Source organism: Trematomus bernacchii, unplaced genomic scaffold, assembly GCF_902827165.1.
Source record: "Trematomus bernacchii unplaced genomic scaffold, fTreBer1.1, whole genome shotgun sequence".
Lineage (NCBI taxonomy): Eukaryota > Metazoa > Chordata > Actinopteri > Perciformes > Nototheniidae > Trematomus > Trematomus bernacchii.
Genome location: NW_022987899.1, coordinates 3,322,381 through 3,345,175, shown reverse-complemented (window position 1 = coordinate 3,345,175; position 22,795 = coordinate 3,322,381). Strand labels below are relative to the sequence as shown.

Genomic DNA, 22,795 nt, shown 5'->3' with positions numbered 1-22,795 from the left:
TCAACCACTCAGATGTGATAAGGCATATAAGTTCATTAGCAGTGTGCCCTACCGTGTACAAAATGACTAGAATATTGTCAGTGTATTACTAAGATTCAGTGTATAGGGAATGTGACGTCATCAACGGCAAGTCGGCCATCTTTGGAGGATACCAGAGACCGCAACCTATTGACTTTACCTGTACAGCGAGCGGAGCTATAACTTTTTTACTTTAACCCTCCTGTTGTGTTCGTTTCCCCTCCTTACTTTGGTGTTCGCGGTCAAATTTGACCGGTCCTGTTTTAACTGCTATTACATTAACACAAAAAACATTCATCATCACCAAATTTCATTTAACACCCTTTCAAACTGTAAATATTGTATCAGACTACTGGTATACATGAAAAACTGCAGTAAATATACAAATAATAGACACTGAACATGTATTGCGTGTGCCAGGTGTGATTCACATGGGGGGGATGGGCACACATGGGGGGGGAAAACACATCTAGTGTATGTGTGTGGGTGTTTGTGTGTGTGTGTGTGTGTGGGTGTTTTATCTGATCCGGATGGTTACTAATTCCTTTTCTTTATGGCGGTCATTTTTGACCGGGAGCACCATGGGTGTTACAAAGTTGACTAAATCATCCAAAATTCAATGAAAGTGGTGATCAGCCATTTTATATGTTCAAATGTCTACTGTGAAGGATATCATAAAGCCTTAATGCAATCGAATGTAAAACAAATAAGTTATGATTGATGAAAGTAGTAAATCGGTCAGATTTGACCCGAACACAACAGGAGGGTTAAACGTTTTAAATATGTTCGGTAGGCACTGTTATATCACTGGCTGTGAGCAACTCCTATCACCAACGAACAAAAACAAAAAAAAGACGACGGGATTATTTTTTAAATCATGGAAACGAGCGAGACGTAGCAAACTTCTGCAAGAGACGCTGAGTTGTGTTGGTTGTCAGCCATCTGCTGAACTACAGTAACACAAACCACTACGCTGGGAATAGGATTTCAAACAGGAAATATCGCAGGACACGTACATTTACTGGGAGATTGATTAAGCATGACATGCCGACATTAAGTTAGCACTCAGTTAGCATAACATTAGCTGCCTTACTTCCGTCTGGATTATTTTATTGTTATATAATAATTAACCTGTAGATTTGAAAGTCCTGTGTCCACTCGTTTGTAAACTTGACATGGGCATCCAAATATTTAATATTTAAATATGTGTGAACACTAACTAAATAACGCTCCTCTGTTTCTGCCCAGAGGTTTTCTTTGTAAGGGCATTCATATTTATTCAATTCCGATGGGAAACGCTGATAGATATTGATGGCTGCTGCTATCCTCCAAAGATGGCCGCGGTGCATTCTGGGGCATCGCATTCCCTGTAGGGACAAAATGTCTATTCTGCAATAAATACTGAGTATATATGTTAATATAGAACACAATGTCGAATGTACAGGGATGTAATTAAAGCAGAAACATGTTTGTGCCTGGTGTGTGTGTGTGTGTGTGGGCGCAGGTGAGTTTGAAGCTGCTGAACTTAAAGGGGTTGTGCGTGGATTACGTGTGTTTTCATTTCCTCATATACTGTACAAACCGTTGTGTTACCAGAGAATATGTACATCTTCATTTTTTCTGCTTGTCTGTATACAAGAGTTTTAAAGCTTCCAGTATCAAAACACAGTCACGTTTATATGTCATATGTCATATTTCAATATATAATATATCGTGTTATATTTTTTTTAAAGGAGTATAAAACACAGCTGAAGATGGCGATAGAGGATAGGTAGCGTTTATGACGTCAGGATCTGAGATCTGTTTTACATGGAGTCAAAGTCCTGGTCGTTGGGGTCGACGACCTCGGGGGTCATGACCCTGCCCATGAAGAGGATGGTCCCTGAGGAAGACATATAGAAAGTCAGGTTAAAACACACATTCAGTGAATCAGACGCACGTTTACATGCACAGAGACACACAGAGACACACAGAGACACACAGAGACACACACAGAGACACACGCACACACAGAGACACACAGAGACACACAGAGACACACAGAGACACACAGAGACACACAGAGACACACAGAGACACACGCACACACAGAGACACACAGAGACACACAGAGACACACGCACACACAGAGACACACAGAGACACACAGAGACACACAGAGACACACAGAGACACACGCACACACAGAGACACACAGAGACACACAGAGACACACAGAGACACACGCACACACAGAGACACACAGAGACACACAGAGACACACGCACACACAGAGACACACAGAGACACACAGAGACACACGCACACACAGAGACACACAGAGACCCACAGAGACACACAGAGACACACAGACACACAGAGACACACAGACACACAGAGACACACAGAGACACACAGAGACACACGCACACACAGAGACACACAGAGACACACAGAGACACACAGAGACACACGCACACACAGAGACACACAGAGACACACAGAGACACACAGAGACACACGCACACACAGAGACACACAGAGACACACAGAGACACACGCACACACAGAGACACACAGAGACACACAGAGACCCACAGAGACACACAGAGACACACAGACACACAGAGACACACACACACACAGAGACACACAGAGACACACAGAGACACACGCACACACACACCTGTCCTCCGGTTTCTAATGACGAAGAAGAACGGGTGATCGGCCATGACCTGCGGGTACAGCACCAGAGTCCGGGTGAGGGCGATCATTCCTGAGAGAGAGGGAGGGAAAGGGGGACAAAACACAATCATTATTTATTCATCTATTTATGCATTTATTTATTAATTAATGTATTTATTTGTTCATTTATTTATGTATCTATGAATTATTTTAAGGGTTAATTAATTAAGGTATGTATTTATTCATTCATTTTCTTGTGAGAGAGGGAATTGTTTATTCTTTATTAAATCCAAAATAATATAAACACACAACGAGCAAGAGAACAAAGTAAGTTGAAGCGGAAGGGCAAAAAGCTTATAATACAAATAAATGAATAACAGCATAAAATAAAATACCCACAATATAATAATCTGTTTGCATATATACTGACATGAATAATTATCTATCTATATAATGTCTGTGTGCAACAAGTCCTGAGCGGTAACATACCTGATCCAACGGCTCCTTCTGCTCCCTCCTCCGTCACCTCCAGGTACGCCTTCTGCACCGCCTTCCCAATGTGCAGGTCCTTACCATCTGACACACACACACACACACACACACACACACACACACACACACACACACACACACACACACACACACACACACACACACACACACACACACACACACACACACACACACACACACACACACACACACACACACACACACACACACACACACACACACACACACACACACACACACACACCACACACACACACACACACACACACACACACACACACACACACACACACACACACACACACACACACACACACACACACACACACACACACACACACACACACACACACACACACACACACACACACACAGTAAATACCACTCGTCCACTGAGCATCACTTTCTGCAGCTCCATTTAAAAGGAAATCTTGTCCGCTGCGACATAACATCTCTATGATTTGATTTAAAGCAGACAGCGTGTCCTCTGAGAACATGCAGAGGTGAGGAGTGTTTGAGCGGGGACAGGATGTTCCGACGTGCAGTACAGCCTGCAGACTGAGATTTCACAACATCATGTCAGCTGCACCTGACCAGGAGGAACACGCTGTTCAGCACAAAGCCAAAAGGCTCTGAGAATTTAATAAGCATTACAGCACTTTATCTAAATATCAGGTTTATTTTATTTTCTAAACATATCTTTATTTTACAATTTTACTTCACATTATTATTTTTAAATACAATATTTTTCATTCTATTTTATTTTTTTATTTACTATAACACCCTATGTTTATATTAATATTCCTTTTAAATGTAATATCTTTTATTTCACATTCTCACTTATTTTTATGTTTTATACATATTTTTATAATTTTTTATCTTATATTGGACATTTCACTTTAACTACCTATGTTTATATAAATATCATTATTTAATATTTGATTGCACATTCTTAATTTAAAGGTCACCTATCATGCTATTTTTAGGCAATAGCATAGGTCTCAGATATATAAAAAATATATAAAAAACATATCTATGAAGTGTTTTGCTCAAAATACCAAACAGATCACCCATTCTAGCCATGCCTCATATCCCTCTATTTCACTTCCTGTTTCAAACGTGCTGATTTGGGGTATAAAGCTTTAAATAAATAAAAAGGAGGGGGCTGAGCTCATGCGGGACCCGGCAGCTACTGTCTAAACTAAATACTGCCGTGATGAAACGCCATATCATGGATTATCAAGGATTATCTCTGAAACAGTATGGAGCTCAAAGGCTTTCTCTCTTGCCGGTTATACCACAAGGTGAGTTCCTTTTTATTTCCTGCTTCTTCACACACATGCTCTCCAGTACAGGTTAGCTCTGAGTGTTAGCGATGCTAATGTAAACACCGACCATATTACGTCCAAAACAGTCGGGCATTGTTTCTGATAGCAACGTTTCTGATAGGGCCGTGGGTGTAAAGCCAGCCTACATTTCCCATATTACGTCATATCGGACGCAAATCTGGATCAGCTCCGTTGTAGCCCCGTTTTTAGAGATTTGGGTACGGAGGAAAAGAGAGAGGGTTTTATTTTCTGACGCTGCGTGAGTTCCCCGACACACCGGGGACACATATTTATGTATAAAAGACATCAAAAAGTGCATTTTGCATGATACTGTAGGTCCCCTTTAACTGATGTTTATATAAATATATATATATATTTTATTTTATATTTATGATATGATTCTTGGACATGGGTCTTATCTTCAGCTAACAATATTTTATTTTATGTTTGACTTATATGCATGTCTCCTGCCTCTGTGCATATCCCTCTCTCCGGATCTATTTTTGGCCGATGATGATGTGACAGCTCTGACCTGCCCACTCGCTGCCGGTTACCGTGGTTACCTGAGAAAAGTAACCGAGGCAACTTCACTGCAGCCAAGGAGCAGAAATATTAAATCACCTTCTCACGCTGAACCCTGCTCTGTTTCTATATCTGTGAGGTTTATATAATAACTTTATGGTAAGTCTCACATTTTGCCTCATGCAGAGAGGAGTGTTACCTGTCATGGCGGAGAGATCAGCATCGTTGGTGAAGATGTTTTTTATTCCCAGATCCTGCAGCGTGCTCCTCAGGTCGATCTTCTGCTCCACTTTGAACCTGGGGAAAAGCCATGAGAATTTAAGAAAAACATCAGATGCCACGTGATGATGGTCGGAAGTATGAGGTGGATGCAAAGGCAGTTTTAGACCAACTTTACATGGGGGGGGGCTATCGTGCTGGCACCAGATATTTTACGAGAGGGGTACTGACACAGACAGTGTTCAGAATTTCACTATTCTTGGTTAGGATTAGAGTCTTTGCACACAAAAAATCCTCATAAAATAACATGATTGGTATTTGTTTTAGTAGAGTTTGTGTCACTTTTTTATTAAAGGGACCCTTTTATGCTCATTTTCAGGTTCATATTTGTACTTAGGGCCTCTACTGTGACATGTTTACAGGTGTTTAGAAGGATTATTTGTTAAAAGTATGTTGCTAAATAGCTTGCACCAAGAAATGTTGACTAAATAATGAGAGCTCCTGGAGAAAGGTACCATGAGTAGATGATAACTTATCATTTTGTCACAAAGAAAAACACAAAACCAAGACGACAATGTGCTGGGTTGGCAAAGTCAAATGTTGTTATTGTTATGTTTTATCGATTTAAAGCAAAGGATTTAAAAAATGTCCCCCTCAGGAACTATAAAGAATCCTTCTATTTGAAAATGTAGCTAACCACTAATGGACGCACAAGTAACCAAGGCATGTTGAGGGGAATTAGGTACACAAAACAGAAGATGTTGTATAGCAGGTATTCCTCTCTCACCTGGGCATGTAGACCTCCACCTTCTGCCGCTTGACGTTGTTGGCCCACTCCTCCAGCAGCGCTGCTTTGAAGATGGGCTCCAGCGAGGCCAGAGGCACTTCCTGCCGCGGCAGAACGATCAACATGGACATGTCCTCGCCCTCGTACGGCATCTCCAGCACCTGGTACACACCGCCAGCCTCCTGTGAGCCGTCGCTGAACTCACCTGGTGGCGAGGAGACAAACACAATGCAGGTATAATTATACACACACACATATTACGTAGGTGTCTTTTACACTGGGGATGCTGGGGATATAACCCCACCACTTTTAGAAAGTATAACAATTCTTGATGCGAAATACAATTGAATCGCATTGCTCTAACAGCACATGCTCTTTTGATGTGGTTATGCTTTTTTTCAGACACACCATAATCATCTTCATAAAACCAACACACCGATTACATATCTCAACATCGCATGTTAAAGAACATTTTTAAAGGGGCTCTATGATGCTAATTTTCAGGTTAATTTTGTATTGTGTGCCTCTACTGTCACGTGTCTCCATGCTTTAATGTTCAGAAAGTGTTTTATTGTTCTGATACTGCCTGTGCTGCAGCACCTCTTTTCACCCTCTGTCTGAAACCGTTTAGAGATGTCCCGCCCCTTAGCCTATCAGGTACAATGTGTCTGGGCGATAGCCAATAGAAGCACAAGTGTTACATAGTGATGTCATTACTGTATGTTCGAGAAGTTAACTACGGAGTCCAATGGAGGCGTTTCAGGCAGGGGGGGGGGGGGAGTGTGAGGGAGAGAAACTTCTTCTGGAGGGAACACAGGAATTTTAACCTTTGCAGACCATTTTCAAGTTCACACCCACCCGCCCCCCACCCACCCACCCACCCACACACACACACACCCCCACCCACACACACACACACACACACACACACACACACACACACACACACACACACACACACACACACACACACACACACACACACACACCACACACACACACACACACACACACACACACACACACACACACACACACACACACACACACACACACACACACACACACACACACACACACACACACACACACACACACACACACACACACACACACACACACACACACACACACACACACACACACACACACACACACACACACACACACACACGACTTGGCTGAGGAGGAGGAGGCAGTAAGCACGTTAAAGCACATCGATCAACAGTATTGATCAAGTGTGTGTGGTCATTTCCCTGATGCACTAATTAAAACCCACTGGTGCTTCACTCTAACGTCTTTACATTTTCTACACACTGTATTTGAGCAGGAACGGCTGTTTTTTGTGCAACTCCCTTTTCTCACTGCAAAACTGCAAGCAGCAAATAAACCCAATTTGGGCTCCAAAAAAACCTTCTGCATGTATTCACACACACATTTAGAGCAAAATTCATCACACGAACATAGACCCAAATCTTCTTAGAGACACACTACAGAGGATGGGAAAGCCACAGATATAAATTATAATCGGGAAAAGCCAACAAGCATTTAGTTAAATTAAATGAAACGCATATCTTTTTGAGATAATCCTTTTATCCTCAAAACGTCCACCTAGAATTAAAATTAAAATAAAACATTATCCCCCTCACTGAGGTATTTGCATTTGTGTGTGATGGAGATTACAGAGCGTTTAACATCCCCAGTCTTTATCTCAATCTTGGCACATTATTTTTCTTTTGAAGCTTCTTAAAAAAGGGAAACAAAAAGCGTTTCATCCTTCATTACCTTACATGTGGCGTCTTGCTTTTGTATGTATGCACAGTGAGGCGATGTTGCAGCAGACAGCGGGGTGGGGTTTCTAAAAACAGTTTACATGATTGTGCTTCAGAATTCAAAAGCAGATTTCTCCCCGAGGACCTGTCCCTGTTCTCCTGTTTTGCACGCACGCACGCACGCACGCACGCACGCACGCACGCACGCACGCACTGGAATTATTCAGATATAAAAGCATTATAAGCGTTACTTGAAAAAGGTTATTTTATTGTCAGTTTTCTCCATCAGAAAACACAGTGGAATACTTTGTGTATCAGGAAGTAAACACTAGCGCCCGAAACACCTCCATGAGACTCCTTTGTTTACTTCCGGAACATAGTGACATCACTACGTAACACTCACACTTCTATTGGCTAGCGCTCTAATACATTGTACGTGAGGTGCTGCAGCACAGGCAGTATGAGAAAAATAAAGAGCTTTTTGAACATTAAAGCATGAAGACATGTCACAGTAGAGACACTAAATACTAATAGGAACCTGAAAATGAGCATATAGGGCCATTATGGCGCGTTTCCACTGCAGCGCGGAGCCCCGTTTAAGAGAGCTGTGACGTCAGCGGCCCGTTTTTGGTTGCGTTTCCACTTGGCCTAGTACCGGCTAGCGGGTCCTAATTCACAGTTTTTCTGGCCCCATAAAATCGTGGTTCTAGGGCCAGGGACAACCAGGCTGAGTCGGGCTGAGTATGCTAAACTAGAGAGAGAATCGCTGGCAAGGGGGCTACAACTACAACAAGATGGACATATTTGACCGTGATTTAATTGTAATACACGTTTCAAAATGATGCCGAAGTAACAACATACTGATACCGGTTAGTAAAAACCATGAATTAATGCTTTGACAAGTCTGCAGACAGACGGCTGGCAAAAAACCTTTTAAAATGCGTGTTGTCTAATGGAGATCGGCTAAGCTAACGTTGTATATGCTCCGACCGTCCACACTCACAACAACGGCCTATACAGACATAAATAAAGCAGCGACTGTATTCGCCATGACACAGGCAGTCTGTGGTTTGTACTTGTTGTTGGTTTTCTGTGGTTCTCATTGAAGATGACGTCACGGCTCCGCCTACACTGCGTTACTATAGTTACTACCCCAGTTCCTAAACTGTAATGGAAACGCAGCATAAAGTGAGCCGGTCCTAACAAGGCCTAACGAGGCCTAGCCATACCGAGCGAGGCCGTGTAGTGGAAACGCGCCATAATAACTCAAACTGTCGCAGTACCGCTAATATTGTATGACATTAACAAAGAAGGCTTTAAAATAATAAAACTGGATCCATTAGATATACCAGAGTGTATGCTAGTGAAGACTATCATACGCATTAAAGCTCACTGAGCAGAAAAGATGAGCCTTGTGGGAATAACACTCCAAATATGAATATTTCAGATCTAAGATTAACATTTTAAATATCCTCGGGAAATACCAGCCCAAATGTAAGGGCTACACACCCACACCACACCCCCACACCCCCACACACACACACACACACACACACACACACACACACACACACACACACACACACACACACACACACACACACACACACACACACACACACACACACACACACACACACACACACACACACACACACACACACACACACACACCACACACACACACTCCCTACCGTAGTAGAAGTCTCCCTGCTGGTACATCATGAGCGTCTGGACCTCGGAGCCGTCGTCTCGGCTGAAGGAGAAGGTCCTGGTGTTTTCTGGCCTGAACTGGTTTTTCCAGGAGCCCCTGAAGTAGACGGCGTTCACCAGCGTCAGGCGGGTCACGCTGCTGAAGTCCTCGGCTGAGAAAAGATCATGGATCTTACCTGGAGAGGGAATTCAAAATCTTACTTTAGTAAAATCAACCAAATATACTTGACGTACCAAAACTAAAAATACTCATTATGCAGAATGGCCAATTCTGAACAAATGTATATTTGATCACAGGATTATAATTATTGATCCATTGATCCTGTTAAACTGGCTTTCAATTGAATTGCAATTATTCTTACTTTATTATTTTATTCTTATTTCATTTTATTCCACCTTTATTATTTGATTTGTTATTTAATGTATTCTTATTTTCATTGTTACTTTATTATTAAAATGTTGTTTATTCAGTCCTCTGTTGTTATCAAGTGTTCTCATTAATCACAAAGCTATATGTTACTGTGTGTTAGTATTGCTTTTGCTTTGTGACGCACTTTGTGTTACCTTTGTGTAAGTACAAATAAAGTTTGATTTGATGTAATTAATGTGATCATGGTAATGACTTTTTAAACTGCCATGTATTCATTACAATTGTTTTGGTAGAAGATGATGTGATCAAACAAATCAGATGCATGTCCTTTAGTAAGATGAGATTGTGAGCGTCTCTCTAACTCACTCTCGGTGTGATTCTCCACCCAGGTGTTGATTTGATCGGCCACGGCGGCTGATTCGCTGAAGTCCACGGTCTCCACGTCAGCCTGGAAGTACTTCTTCATCAGATGCAGGAACTCGGGGTTGAAGGTGATGCCTTCCTGCAGGAGGAGGCTGTTGGCGAACCGGATCACGTAGTGGGCGTTGTCTTCAGACAGCGCCGCCGTCAGGTTCTGCAGCAAAGAGAACTCCACGCCTAAAGGACAGAGAGACACGTCCATAATGTAGCTGTGTGTCCAGAGAACAGTGATCCGACAAAGATGTGCTTTTTAGTTAAACAATGGTACAGCAATTGGAACAAAGACCCCACCCAGTAGAACTAACACACATTTTGTAAGTTTAGCTTCTTCATGGTTAGATGCACTCAATGCCGGTTGCTTTTCTAAACAGTGGCTGTTCTTGACCGTATTTTCTTGGGTGCACATCAAATGCAGCACACAAACAAGAGGCAGTGTTTATCATTTTTAGGTGAGTATAACGATGAAGACAACGAAATAATTAGATTGTAATTTGTGTCTATAACTCAGTTAACATGGTGTGACATTATTAAAAACACATTTTTGTTAACTTGGTTCTGGTTAAAGAAGTATTTGAATAAAAACTGAATTATCATAGACTCTTCCTTTGGAGGGGGGCCACAGGTGGGTCCAAGCCCAGTGTAATAGGGTCCCAGCTGCACCGCTAAATGAAATCCAGCTAAATGAAATTCAGCTAAATGAAATGTGATGTTATGAAATTGTATTCAACTCCTCTTCCTTCCCCCACCTATAGCCCTAATGCTGGTGTGTTTGCGGCTGTGGCTCCGGTTAAAGCAGTCTTTGAATAAAATCATAAATGGTATTATTATTGACTCTTATTTTGTAGGGGGGGCAACAGGGGGGGTCCAAGCTTAGTGTTACAGGGGCACTGGAGAGCACCCAGAACCACCCATGCAGCTGAATGAAATGTAATTAAATCATTTTCTTTTCATTAAACTCCCCTTCCCTAACCCACCTGTAACACTAAGACTTGTGTGTTTGCGGCTGTCTCTCACCTGGCAGCAGATGGCTGAAGCCCACCGCCTGGCGGATCTCCTCCAGCGAGGCCCCCCGGGCCCCCAGCTCCACCATGCCCAGGGCCAGAGCCACGCTGAGGGGGGAGAAGACGATGTTGTCCTGGTCCCCCGCCGCCTGCAGCCGGTGGTACAGTCTGACCGAGAACTCTGCTGTCGTGTCCTCCGGAATGTCCGCCGCCCGGCAACTGTAGCGCGGCAACAGGAAGAGGAGGAGGAGGAGGAGCGGGGAGAAAACGTCCAAGATCAACATCGCAGCACGGACCACAGACAGCTGGAGGGGGAGAGAGGAAGAGATGAGGGATTTAATGTGATGTGTCAAAAAATAGTTGGGGAGGAAGGAATGGAGAGAAAAGGGGGAGGATAGAAGAGAGAGGAGGATTGCAAAACAGGAGAGAGGGGTTGAGAAAGATAAAGGTAGAGAAGATTACTGCGTATGGGAGAAAAAGAGATGAAGGTCAAGAGGATTTTGAAAGTAGAGAGGGTCGGGATGTGGAGGCAGGACACATCTGTCATCTGACATTCTGCCAAATGAAAGAGGGCATACGAGGCTCATTTTCAGGGTCATATTAGTGTGTTGTGCCTCGACTGTGTCTCCAGGCTGTCATGTGCAAAAAGCTCTTTATTTTTCTCGTACTGCCTGTGCTGCAGCCCCTCTTTTCACCCTCTGTCTGAAACCAGAGCCCAGTCTGCTCTGATTGGTTAGCTGGCTGGCTCTGTTGTGATTGGTCAACCGCTTAGAAATGTTCCACCCCTTTGCGTACTAATGTGTTGTGAGCGCTGGCCAATAGAAGTGCGAGTGTTACATAGTGATGTCACTTTGTTACAGAGCTTTGGGATTTTCGCCTTTGCAGACCATTTAAATAACAAAAACCTATATAACACACTAAAGGAAAGGGAATACCCCCAAAAAGACATATAGAGTCTCTCTAAGATGCCCAAACAAACATGTATCGTATAACAGAGAAATATTGATAGGGAGAGAAACATATCTGCAATACAGTCTGGAATAACACATTTCTTTTGTTGTTTGTCTCTGTGCTGGGCTGTTGTCATTATGCAGTGTGTATTATGGGTTGGAATCTGCTGGCGGCTGCTACTGTGTGTGTGTGTGTGTGTGTGTGGGGGGGGGCGTCAGGTGACACAATGTACCTGAGAGTCAACAACAATAGGCAGCAGATACAGAAGCAGAGCCCCCATCCTGTTGTCCTTTCCCTCTGCTGTGCCCTGGGATTGGCACAAAGAGCAATGTTCCCTTTCAAAATAAAAGCGCTACAGCCTCTGGGACGCATAAATGTCACGCCCTACAGGATTAGTCCGGTGATATTTCTTCTTATTGTAATTGTATTCTACGAAAGACCAAAACCAAGGATGAATTAATCCTGGTGTTCTGTGTCTATGGAGCCAAAGCGTATTCCTCTGTGGCCATTGTCGTGCAAAAACTATAAAAATATCAGAGCCACACTGTTGGGTGTAATGTTGCCATGTTAACGTGCATTCTTTTGACTCCATCCAACACCTCCCACCTGTTTCAAATCGTCACTAGAGCAATCTGTTGCTGAAAATAGTCCCCCACAAACTCACTGTTTCTGAGGATGTCCATGTTTGATAAACTCCCCCGGCCTCTGAAGCATGCCGTCTCAAGGTGTTGGGTTTAAATGGCAGAAAGGATTAACGGTGAACTTGCGTGACGTCACATTTAAATTGTGGAAATGTCAACTGCCGATCTATTCTGTCTGAGAATTAGGATTACACCGAGAGATTAGAGGGGTTTGCTTTTTAAAGGCCAGTGAGTTTAATTGCACGGAATGAATCAAGTTGTCAGGATTTGCAACTCGAACCAGGAGACGGTTCTTTTTTTTTTAAGTCACGAGAGAACATGTTACAGCTGGGCGTTGGGTTTCCCCTCTGTCAAAGTTGGGCTGTTATTCATCAATGGCCAATCTGACAACGTGCCACAACTCAAAAGGTCAGAATGGTGTCACTGTTACACGTAATAGCCAGCCACCCTTGATGTTATTATCCACTCTCACACAGGTTCACACACAATGATGCTCCACACACCACTTTCCCTGGCTTTGCTGCATGGCTGGCTCCTTCCCGTACAGAAAGCAGCGCTGTCTGTCTCATGAAAGTTCAGCTCCCACAGCTCAGAAGGTCAGGAACATTACCTCCATTTACATCTGTGCCAGCCGCCCCCCTCCCTTCTTCTTACTCTCTCTGGGTGTCTTTGCCTTCAGTGACGCACGTGGTGAACAAACGTGACTAACAGTTTATTAACAGCAGTACACAAGGATGTGCCTTCAGGTGTCATTTGATTTTTCTGTTAACGTCTATTTAAAGTGCAAAGTGAATGCATCAAGGCTTTAACGACAATTTATGCGCCTCAAATCAGAATCAGGGTTATGGCCAAGTAATATTGCACGTACCAGGAATTAGCTTTGGTGTAGATGGTGCTTATAAACACAGTATGACGAATTGAAGAGGCCCTAATATGTTTTGGGGGGTTTTCCCTCTCCTGAAGTGTTCTATAGGTTTTTGGGTGAAAAGAGGTGCTGCAGCACGGGCAGTATGAGAAATATGAAGAGCTTTTTGAACATTAAAGGTGGGGTAGGTAAGTTTGAGAAACCGGCTCGAGATACACTTTTTGTTATATTCCATGGAATGCTCTTAACATCCCGATAGCAATGAATATTTTAAGTGCTTTGACAAAAAATCCATAAAAAAATGTCATCTGTGGAAGCTGTAGTACTGTAAAAAGCACGACCAATCATCTGAGCCGGCTAAAATAACTGGATGGCCTACCTGCCTGTCAGCCTTCCATCTGTGCACAAACTTATCTCGTGCCCTCATTGGTCATGTGCGCGTTCGTGTGTGCTGGAGGAGGGGCTCTGTAAGGAAGTGGCAGATTTTCTCCGGTTGTGTATTTTCAAATTCGCACTCGAGCTGGTTTCTCCAAAATGACCTACCCCACCTTTAAAGCATGGAGACGTGTCCCAGTAGAGACACTAAATACTGATATGAACCTGGAAATTAACATAATATGTTGTCTTTAAATACTGCTGCTAAATTAAATATATAACGGGTGGTTTGAGGAGAGACATTTAACAACACAATAAAACTGTTAAGGATTAATATCAATTTAGATTTAAGGACACGAGGTCAGGGAAGAGATAAGAAGGGTAAAACTGTATATTGTGACACACACACACATTTCCACACGCCGAGGCAACCAGAGCATCTGCAAGTGATGGACATTTTTCGTTTTGTCAAGCTGACACACATTTCTTCCTCTTTAAACATATCTTCCTCCTTCCACAGAGGCAGATAAAGTCTCTTTCCTCTTTGCACTCACGACTCAGCATTTTCTGTCTAACCCCTCTCTCTGCAAGAACTCTTTAAACTAGCTCCAGTTCTGTCACTCAATGACATCGCCTACAACACACACACACACACACACACACACACACACACACACACACACACACACACACGACACACACACACACACACACACACACACACACACACACACACACACACACACACACACACACACACACACACACACACACACACACACACACACACACACACACACACACACACACCACACACACACACACACACACACACACACACACACACACACACACACACACACACACACACACACACACACACACACACCACACACACACACACACACACACACACACACACACACACACACACACACACACCACACACACACACACACACACACACACACACACACACACACACACACACACACACACACACACACACACACACACACACACACACACACAGTTCACTCTGTAGTTTGGCAAGCTCCAGCTCTTGTGCAGAAAGTCCCGGAGCACTATCATCCTTCTTTAACCCACTTCCTGCTCCTGCTCAAATCACAGCACCCTGGTTCATATCACAGGCTCTAAGTACACTTCCAAACTCATCTGCACTTTGACGAATTCTGTGAAGAATGCTAACGTCTCCGTCTCTCTGGGAATAAACTGCAGAGAAGCGATTATCTCTTGCCCTGAAAAACGTTCTAAGATGGACACTTGGTTATAAATGTCAGAGTAATCCCGCACGATTTCACCGTGAGGATGTATAACTTATAGCGGGGCTTTGAACTGCAGAGATGAAGACAATTTGATTATTATTCACGAATCGTCCTTGGAGAAGACACTTCCTACATGTTTGTTCTGGGCTTGATAGAAATGCAAGTATAGGCTCATGAACATTCCCACTAAAAATGAATGTAAACCTACACATGTCACACTTTCCCCAGTTTGAATAACCACGCTCCCTCTCCTATTGATCACCCGCTGATAAAGGAACTCCTTTGTTGGAGCAGAGGATTCACACAGAGAGTCTGCAGTAAAGACCACCAGTGGGTTGAGCCTTTAAAGAGGCCCTATTGTCCTTTTTGGGGGGGGGGGGTTTCCCTTCCCTATATATGTGTGCATGTAAATGGTCTGCAAAGGCTAAAATCCCCAAACACACATGATCCCAAACACAAAGGATCACTCAGATAGTGTTTGTAGATCAACTTCTACATTTTCATTCGGATATTTTCACATATTTTGCTCATCAACAAATATTTCGGTGCTGCGATTTGGATAATGCACTAGACTAGTCGATATTGCTTTGATTGATTGTTCAACCATAAAATGTATTTGAACCCAAATATTCATAACACACTCATTTTCATTGTTAAGGTAACAAACAATGTGATAACCCGGTCTGTGCTACTCTTGCTAATGGAAGAAACAATACACTACAGGATTCATTTTGTCCTCAAATCAAGAAAGAATATCATAGATTTAGGATGACTATTCATCTTTTTTTAAAGGAAATTATAAATATGAATGTTTCAGATCAAAAAGAAAACACTCCTTTTTCTTATAGGTAAGTAAACTGCTCCTCTTGTAGAGGTTACAGTATTGTACACCGTGCATGTTCATCATTTAAAACCAAACGCTTTAAGCTTTGAATTCAAAAGCAGCATGCAACAGCTCCCCCAAAGCAACCATTGATGCCCCCCCATATTCACACAGGTATTTCATTTATTTTTCATTGTATGAAATATTAAAACGCTACGTGTCAGGGAATACGCTTCAGTGAATGACTTTTTAATTAAATCTTAGAATAAGACTGGTCCCTTTAGCAGATAAGCCTGGAGATCAAAACAACAGTGAACTATAGGCCATCCCTCTTCCTGCAGACTCAAGGTGACAGTCGTTTTAAAACTGATATGTGTCGTTGTGTTGCCTTGAAAGGTGAAGCTTAATTTGGCTGTGTGTCAATAACTGTCACGGGGTATGAAATCGCAGAAAAAAAATCCAGCATGGAGGAACAAGAGCAGGAACATAGGCAGGACCTCGAGGAAACAGACAGGAACACAGACGGCGAACAGACAAAGAACACGAGTAGAGACAGGACGATCTACATGTACACAAGACTAATGACAAAGACAAGACACAGGCCGTTTCTCAATGTCGAGTAAGGCTGCTCCAGAGCCACTATTTCAAGTATACTACGTCATCGAGTGGCGCCGAATCACTGTTTAAATACCCGGCATACATGTGCTACCAAGCAAGCCTCCTCGACATTGAGAAACGGCCAGAGCTGGAGAGGGCTGTTATTCAGCCATGATTAAATGTATTATTTACACGTTGACTTTTGCATGTTTCAACAGAGCAGTTTTGAGATTTGTAGAGACGATACTCTATGTAGGGCTTACAGAGGTTCATTTGTTATTGTAAATAATAATAATAATAACTGCTATTTTTTGCTAACAGATCGCTGCTAAGGATGACACTGATCAATGTGCGGTCATATCAATCCGCAGAAAGAAGTCCGGTCAATTTAACGTTAACGGTGGACAACGATAATTTGTTTTCATCCATCAGAAAACAGCATGGAATACTTTTTGAATATTTATATTAGTATTTTTGGAGAGCAGGAAACGTAGGACTCATGTTAGCTAAACTTTCCCCAGTGAAGAAAAGCAAAGAGGTTAAAAGACAGAGAGCTGGACGTCAGAGAAATCAGCAGAAGAAGACAGACAGGAAGTAAACACTAACAGGAACACAGCATGGGCTCTGACGGTGTTTAAAGACGGAAAAGACTATGTGAACAGACAGTTACAGAAAACCTCGATATACGCTGCCAACATTTTACTTGTACAAATAAAATATTAATAAATAATTAATCTTGTGCAGACGGATATCGGCCAATAGGACAATCTGAAAAAATGGCATTAATCAGTCAACCACTGCCAAACTAAAATTGCACAAAACATGGTGTTTCTGTTGCTGTGGGCGTAGCAGGAGCTCATTAGCACCTTTTACACAGACAGAAACAACTTGCTTAACAACCTCATGTTACCCTTGCAGTTTATATTGTTTGCAGTGGCAGACAGAATTACCCACAGCCCATCCTCAGCCCATCTCATTTAGCTGCTTGTTAGAGAACGACACGGAGGCAGCCTGAAGTCCCAGGATGCTCTGTGTACACTCCACAGAGGACACACAGAGGTTAACAACCCTTTATTAATCCCTGCTAACAGAGACACCCGCAGGGAGGGAGAAGGCGATAAAGAGGCTTAATAGACTGAGAGAGAGGAGAAAAAAAACACAACAAAACAGGGATGATATGTGGGTGGGACTTTTCCAAAAAGACGAGACAGATAGACAGGGACAGGAAGTGAAAAGACAAATAGAGTGGTGATGGGAGAAGTCATTTTGTAGGCTGACCCAAAAGTAAGCATCGCACGGGCATCTTTGACGAAAACGTTTCTGATACATACAAGTTTTAAAAAGCTAACATCAGGACATGTTAAGACATTTTTGCTGCAGCACAGGCAGTATGAGACAAATAAAGAGCTTTACCACTATGAGCATAATAGGTCCTATTTAAGTAGACTTTTCCCACCATTGATGATATTTAATCGGCCCCTGCGTAGCATGAAAGATGTCTGACTGCGCCCCACACTCTGCTAAGACACTCAACAGTGTCTCTTCTCTTTTTCGATATCGGAAAAACACACACACGCACACGCACACACACACGCATATTCAGTAAAGGCTGCGGCGCTGAGGGAGCTCAGAGAGGAGGTTTGAGCTGTAATTGGATCGGCCTCTATTTGGGGTCAGTGGTAAAAGTGAAAAGACTTGAGGCTTTTTCAAATGGACTAAAGACTGGGGAGACAACGGAGCACAGGAAAGGTCAACATCAACTAGTCCTGTGGGGAAGTGTGTGTGTGTGTGTGTGTGTGTGTGTGTGTGTGTGTGTGAGAGAGAGTGTGGGTGTGTGTGAGAGAGAGTGTGGGTGTGTGTGAGAGAGAGTGTGGGTGTTGAGGCAATGGTGAAAATGATGTGCATTTACTCAAATAAGTGTGACATTTTGTTAACTAGCGTATTTCTATGTTATGCTACTTCAACACCAACACATTTCAGAGGGGGTAATATATTTTGACTATTTCTCTCTTTGGAAAAGGAGACGATACTGAATGCCAGGTGAAAGTCAGGTGAAGTGAGAGTGTGACGGTGATAATGAGGGTGTGTTAGGATCGCTCACACACCGATTATTTTACGGGTTTCAGGGCGTAGAGTCGGTGAACAGCTGTGAAACCAGGAAAGAGAGGAAGAGAGGAAGAGAGACAATGGAGGTGACAAGTGAGACAGTGAGGAGAATAATTCAAACTGATTAGCCATAAAGTTTGAGCGAGGGGAAAGAATGATTATTACTGAATCACTCCGACCATTTTACCGTCCTCCGCAAAGAGAGCTGTGTCTGTCGCTCAACTGCGCTCAGCCCTGCTCAGGGACACCAATCATTCAGAGGATCGATTCCAGGGTGTGTGTGTGTGTGTGTGTGTGTGTGTGTATATCTGAAAGTAGTGAGTGGAGTGACTGTCAATTATAAAAATAAGAAATAATAACATTTCTTAAAGGAATTGATCAGAAACGATTCTCGACAATCTTGTTTAGAGTTAAACATTTTTAAATAAAAAGAAAAATAATTTTTGCACAAAACATTTATAAAATACTGTTTTATTATCATTTTGAATTATCAAAAGATTATCTGAGATTGATTGATCATAAAAGTTTCTTTAACAAGTATGGAGATTTGTTTTAAAGTTTAAAAAAGTAGAAGAAAGAAATAAGGAAAAGGGAAAATAGAAAAACAAATACGCAGCATTTGAAAAAATAAATAAAATACGGTGTCATGTTTTTTTATTTGGAATGTTTAAATGTCAGTTTATTTTAATTTTTTTTATTTGAGATATTAACAATTCACAGTTTAATGCATTTATTCAAATAAACAATGAATTTCCTATTTTTCTTTATACTCTATGTAACTTCCTGATATAACTGACCTGCTTCTCTCTGAATCTCTCCACTTTCATCCTCTATCCGGCCAGGTATAAAATAATCCCTTGTGTCTTTGCTGCAGCATGTACAGGGACAAACCTGTGCCCGAGTGTGTGTGTGTGTGTATGTGTGTGTGTGTGTGTGTGTGTGTGTGTGTGTGTGTGTGTGTGTGTGTGTGTGTGTGTGTGTGTGTGTGCGTGCCTCAGTGTGCTTAGAAAGTGAAGGGAAAAGTGGAACAAATGCATAAATCAAACTGCTGAAAGTGACAGTAATGTTGGATTGTCCGGCTCTTTTTCAGTATGTTTTTCACGTGTTTCAAATCCATTAATGAGAGACGAATATGCAGTTTTCTTGCTGATCACTGCCTCCCTTTTGTTCTTACTGCATTTCCAGTCAATTCAAATTCAGTAACCGTGGGCATACATTTATTTCAGGACAAAGAAAGATTAAATTAGATTTTTTTCACTTCACACTGCAGCATATAGGTTTGACTCAAGCCTATAAGGAAATGCATGAATCCTTACTTGCTATTAGAGTAGCAATAATTAACTAATTACAAGGACTTGGTTTCAAGATAATAACTTAAATACGCCCATTTATTATTTTTTCTCTCTTGTCCCCTTTTCTGATTTGTTAGTTATTTGATATACTTTAGTTTTAATTGTATCTCTTTTTGTATGTGTTATATGCCTGTAACGATATAATTTCATAAAAGATGCAAAAAGGAAAATGTTCGAGTTAACGTAATTATAATTTTCTCTTAATCACACACGCACGCACACACACACACACACACACACACACACACACACACACACACACACACACACACACACACACACACACACACACACACACACACACACACACACACACACACACACACACACACACACACACACACACACACACACACCACACACACACACACACACACACACACACACACACACACACACACACACACACACACACACACACACACACACACACACACACACACACACACACACACACACACACACACACACCTCCTGTTGTGCAAGGCTGATTTGAAAGACATTTAATTATTGAAATGCAATTAATGCAGCGCTCTGTGGGAACAGGCGGCACACGCACACACTGATCAACACCAACACAGGAGGGCATATGGAGGATACAGCAGGATATATATTATGAGCTGAGATTAACCAGCGCTTCGGATGCACATGGGATTAATGCATTGAGATGATGACTGGAAAGGATGTTTTTTCTGAATATGGATCTGATGGAACTCTGTGCATACGTGAGGATTTAGGAGGTCATTATCTTTTGCAGAGATAAAGAGATCATAGGTGGATTGAGAGGGTGAGACATAAGAATGAGCGCTGAATTGCTCCTATTGACCATGTTTTTGCTCACATGGTGTCTCTAACATGAGGTGCAATGCCATTTTTCACATATTATATTTAAGCTTTGAATGACCAGAGATGTGTTGTGTTTATCTCTTTTTTCTTTCTGAACTAGCTTAAAAAAAACCACCTCTACACAAACCTGTAGGCTATGCAGGAATAACAAGTGGTGTGTGTGTGTGTGTGTGTGTGTGTGTGTGTGTGTGTGTGTGTGTGTGTGTGTGTGTGTAGGTGTGTGTGTGTGTGTGTGTGTGTGTGTGTGTGTGTGTATGGGGTGGGGATACGGTGGGATCCGGCTACTACAATCTGCCTTCACTCACACTCACTGCGCCTTTGCCTGTATTTCAAGGACAAAAACCACACGGCAATGCACTGAGCGTGTTTCCAATGGAAGAGACTATACAAAAACCAGCGTTAACATTATAACCCACTGACAAAATGTGAAACAGCATTGGATGGTGGACACACGGGACACATCTTTAGTCAAAACGCGTATGGAAATAGGATTGGCTCCAATCTGCGTCTCCACCCTCCCCCTTGTTAAAAACCTACACATGTTGATTATAGCGTCATAACCCCTATTATAATGCACCTTAAAAAAAAATACAGCACATTCCTACACCTTCATATACCTTCAATATTCTATGGACAAGCTCAGAAATTGGTAATTTTTTTCTTCCAAAAAATAAACATTTACGGTTTGTTGTCCTATCATTTCATTCAAATAAACCAGTGCAGGTTTAGTATGGGAACCAGTTGTAGGTTATGACAAAATACAAAAAAACGTCTCTTACCGATAAATGGTGTTTGGTTTGATGGATGGATGTGTCTCTCTGCTGCTCTCCTCCAGAACCGCAGCTCGATGCCTGATCGTTTGCCGCAGACCACGCCCCCCCTCTACACTGATTGGTCCAATGAACGTCTGCCAAAGAGTATGAACGTGACACGAAATAGTTCCTTGTTCCTGTTTCCGTCTTTGCTTTAGCGAACGATCAATAGTTTGCCCTTATCTTATAAATAGTTGCTAAAGTCTAAAGTTACCTTCCATTTATTCGTTGTTATATAGATGTGTAGAAAAATCATTTGATTTTTTCAATTGCTTATTTCATTTCACATACCTCAATTTGTATGGATTCTAGCTAGGCCTAAACATGTCCCTTCTACAACGGTTAGCCTAGTTTGTTTTGAGAAAATAAGCAGTTCTATTGTTAATTTAATACAGTTTGAAAAGGTTTTTAAGAATTCCCGTTAATATGTAAAAACCGAGGCGTTTTGATTTAAAGTTTAAAGCTGGCAGTAGTTGACATGGGAAGATAACTATCTTGTCCCACAGTGCGGCAGTTAATTTCGGGTCGTTCTTGCTATTTTTACTCCAAATAAATACACCACCCTACCGAGGACAGAGAGCCTTGTTGTTCGCTTTTTTAGGAAGTGGAAAAGGTAGTGCGTAGCTATGTCAACGCAAAATCTGGTCAAAACACCCCACCTGTACACATTTTAGGGATTTGTAGTCTTTTTTGGTGGCCATTAGAACGGCAGCCCACGCAGCAGACTCGCCGAAAGAACTACAAACGGCCGACTCTGCGATACCAACTGACAGCTCGCGACACCGCCCACCCCGGCTCTCGCTGCAGCTTTGTC

At 42.3% G+C, this 22,795-nt stretch overlaps 1 protein-coding gene across 1 annotated transcript; it reads right to left on the bottom strand.

Annotated features, from left to right (window-relative positions):
* Nucleotides 1-1,593: 1,593 nt before the first annotated feature.
* serpini1 (serpin peptidase inhibitor, clade I (neuroserpin), member 1) lies at nt 1,594-22,667 on the bottom strand. Its single transcript, XM_034114525.1, has 9 exons — nt 21,949-22,667; nt 11,341-11,632; nt 10,273-10,503; nt 9,518-9,712; nt 6,052-6,256; nt 5,245-5,342; nt 3,172-3,258; nt 2,684-2,773; nt 1,594-1,900 (listed from the first exon to the last, which is right to left on the bottom strand). The coding sequence occupies exons 2-9, from the start codon at nt 11,609-11,611 to the stop codon at nt 1,824-1,826; spliced, it is 1,254 nt and encodes a 417-aa protein (XP_033970416.1). The 5' UTR covers nt 11,612-11,632; nt 21,949-22,667; the 3' UTR covers nt 1,594-1,823.
* Nucleotides 22,668-22,795: the final 128 nt, after the last annotated feature.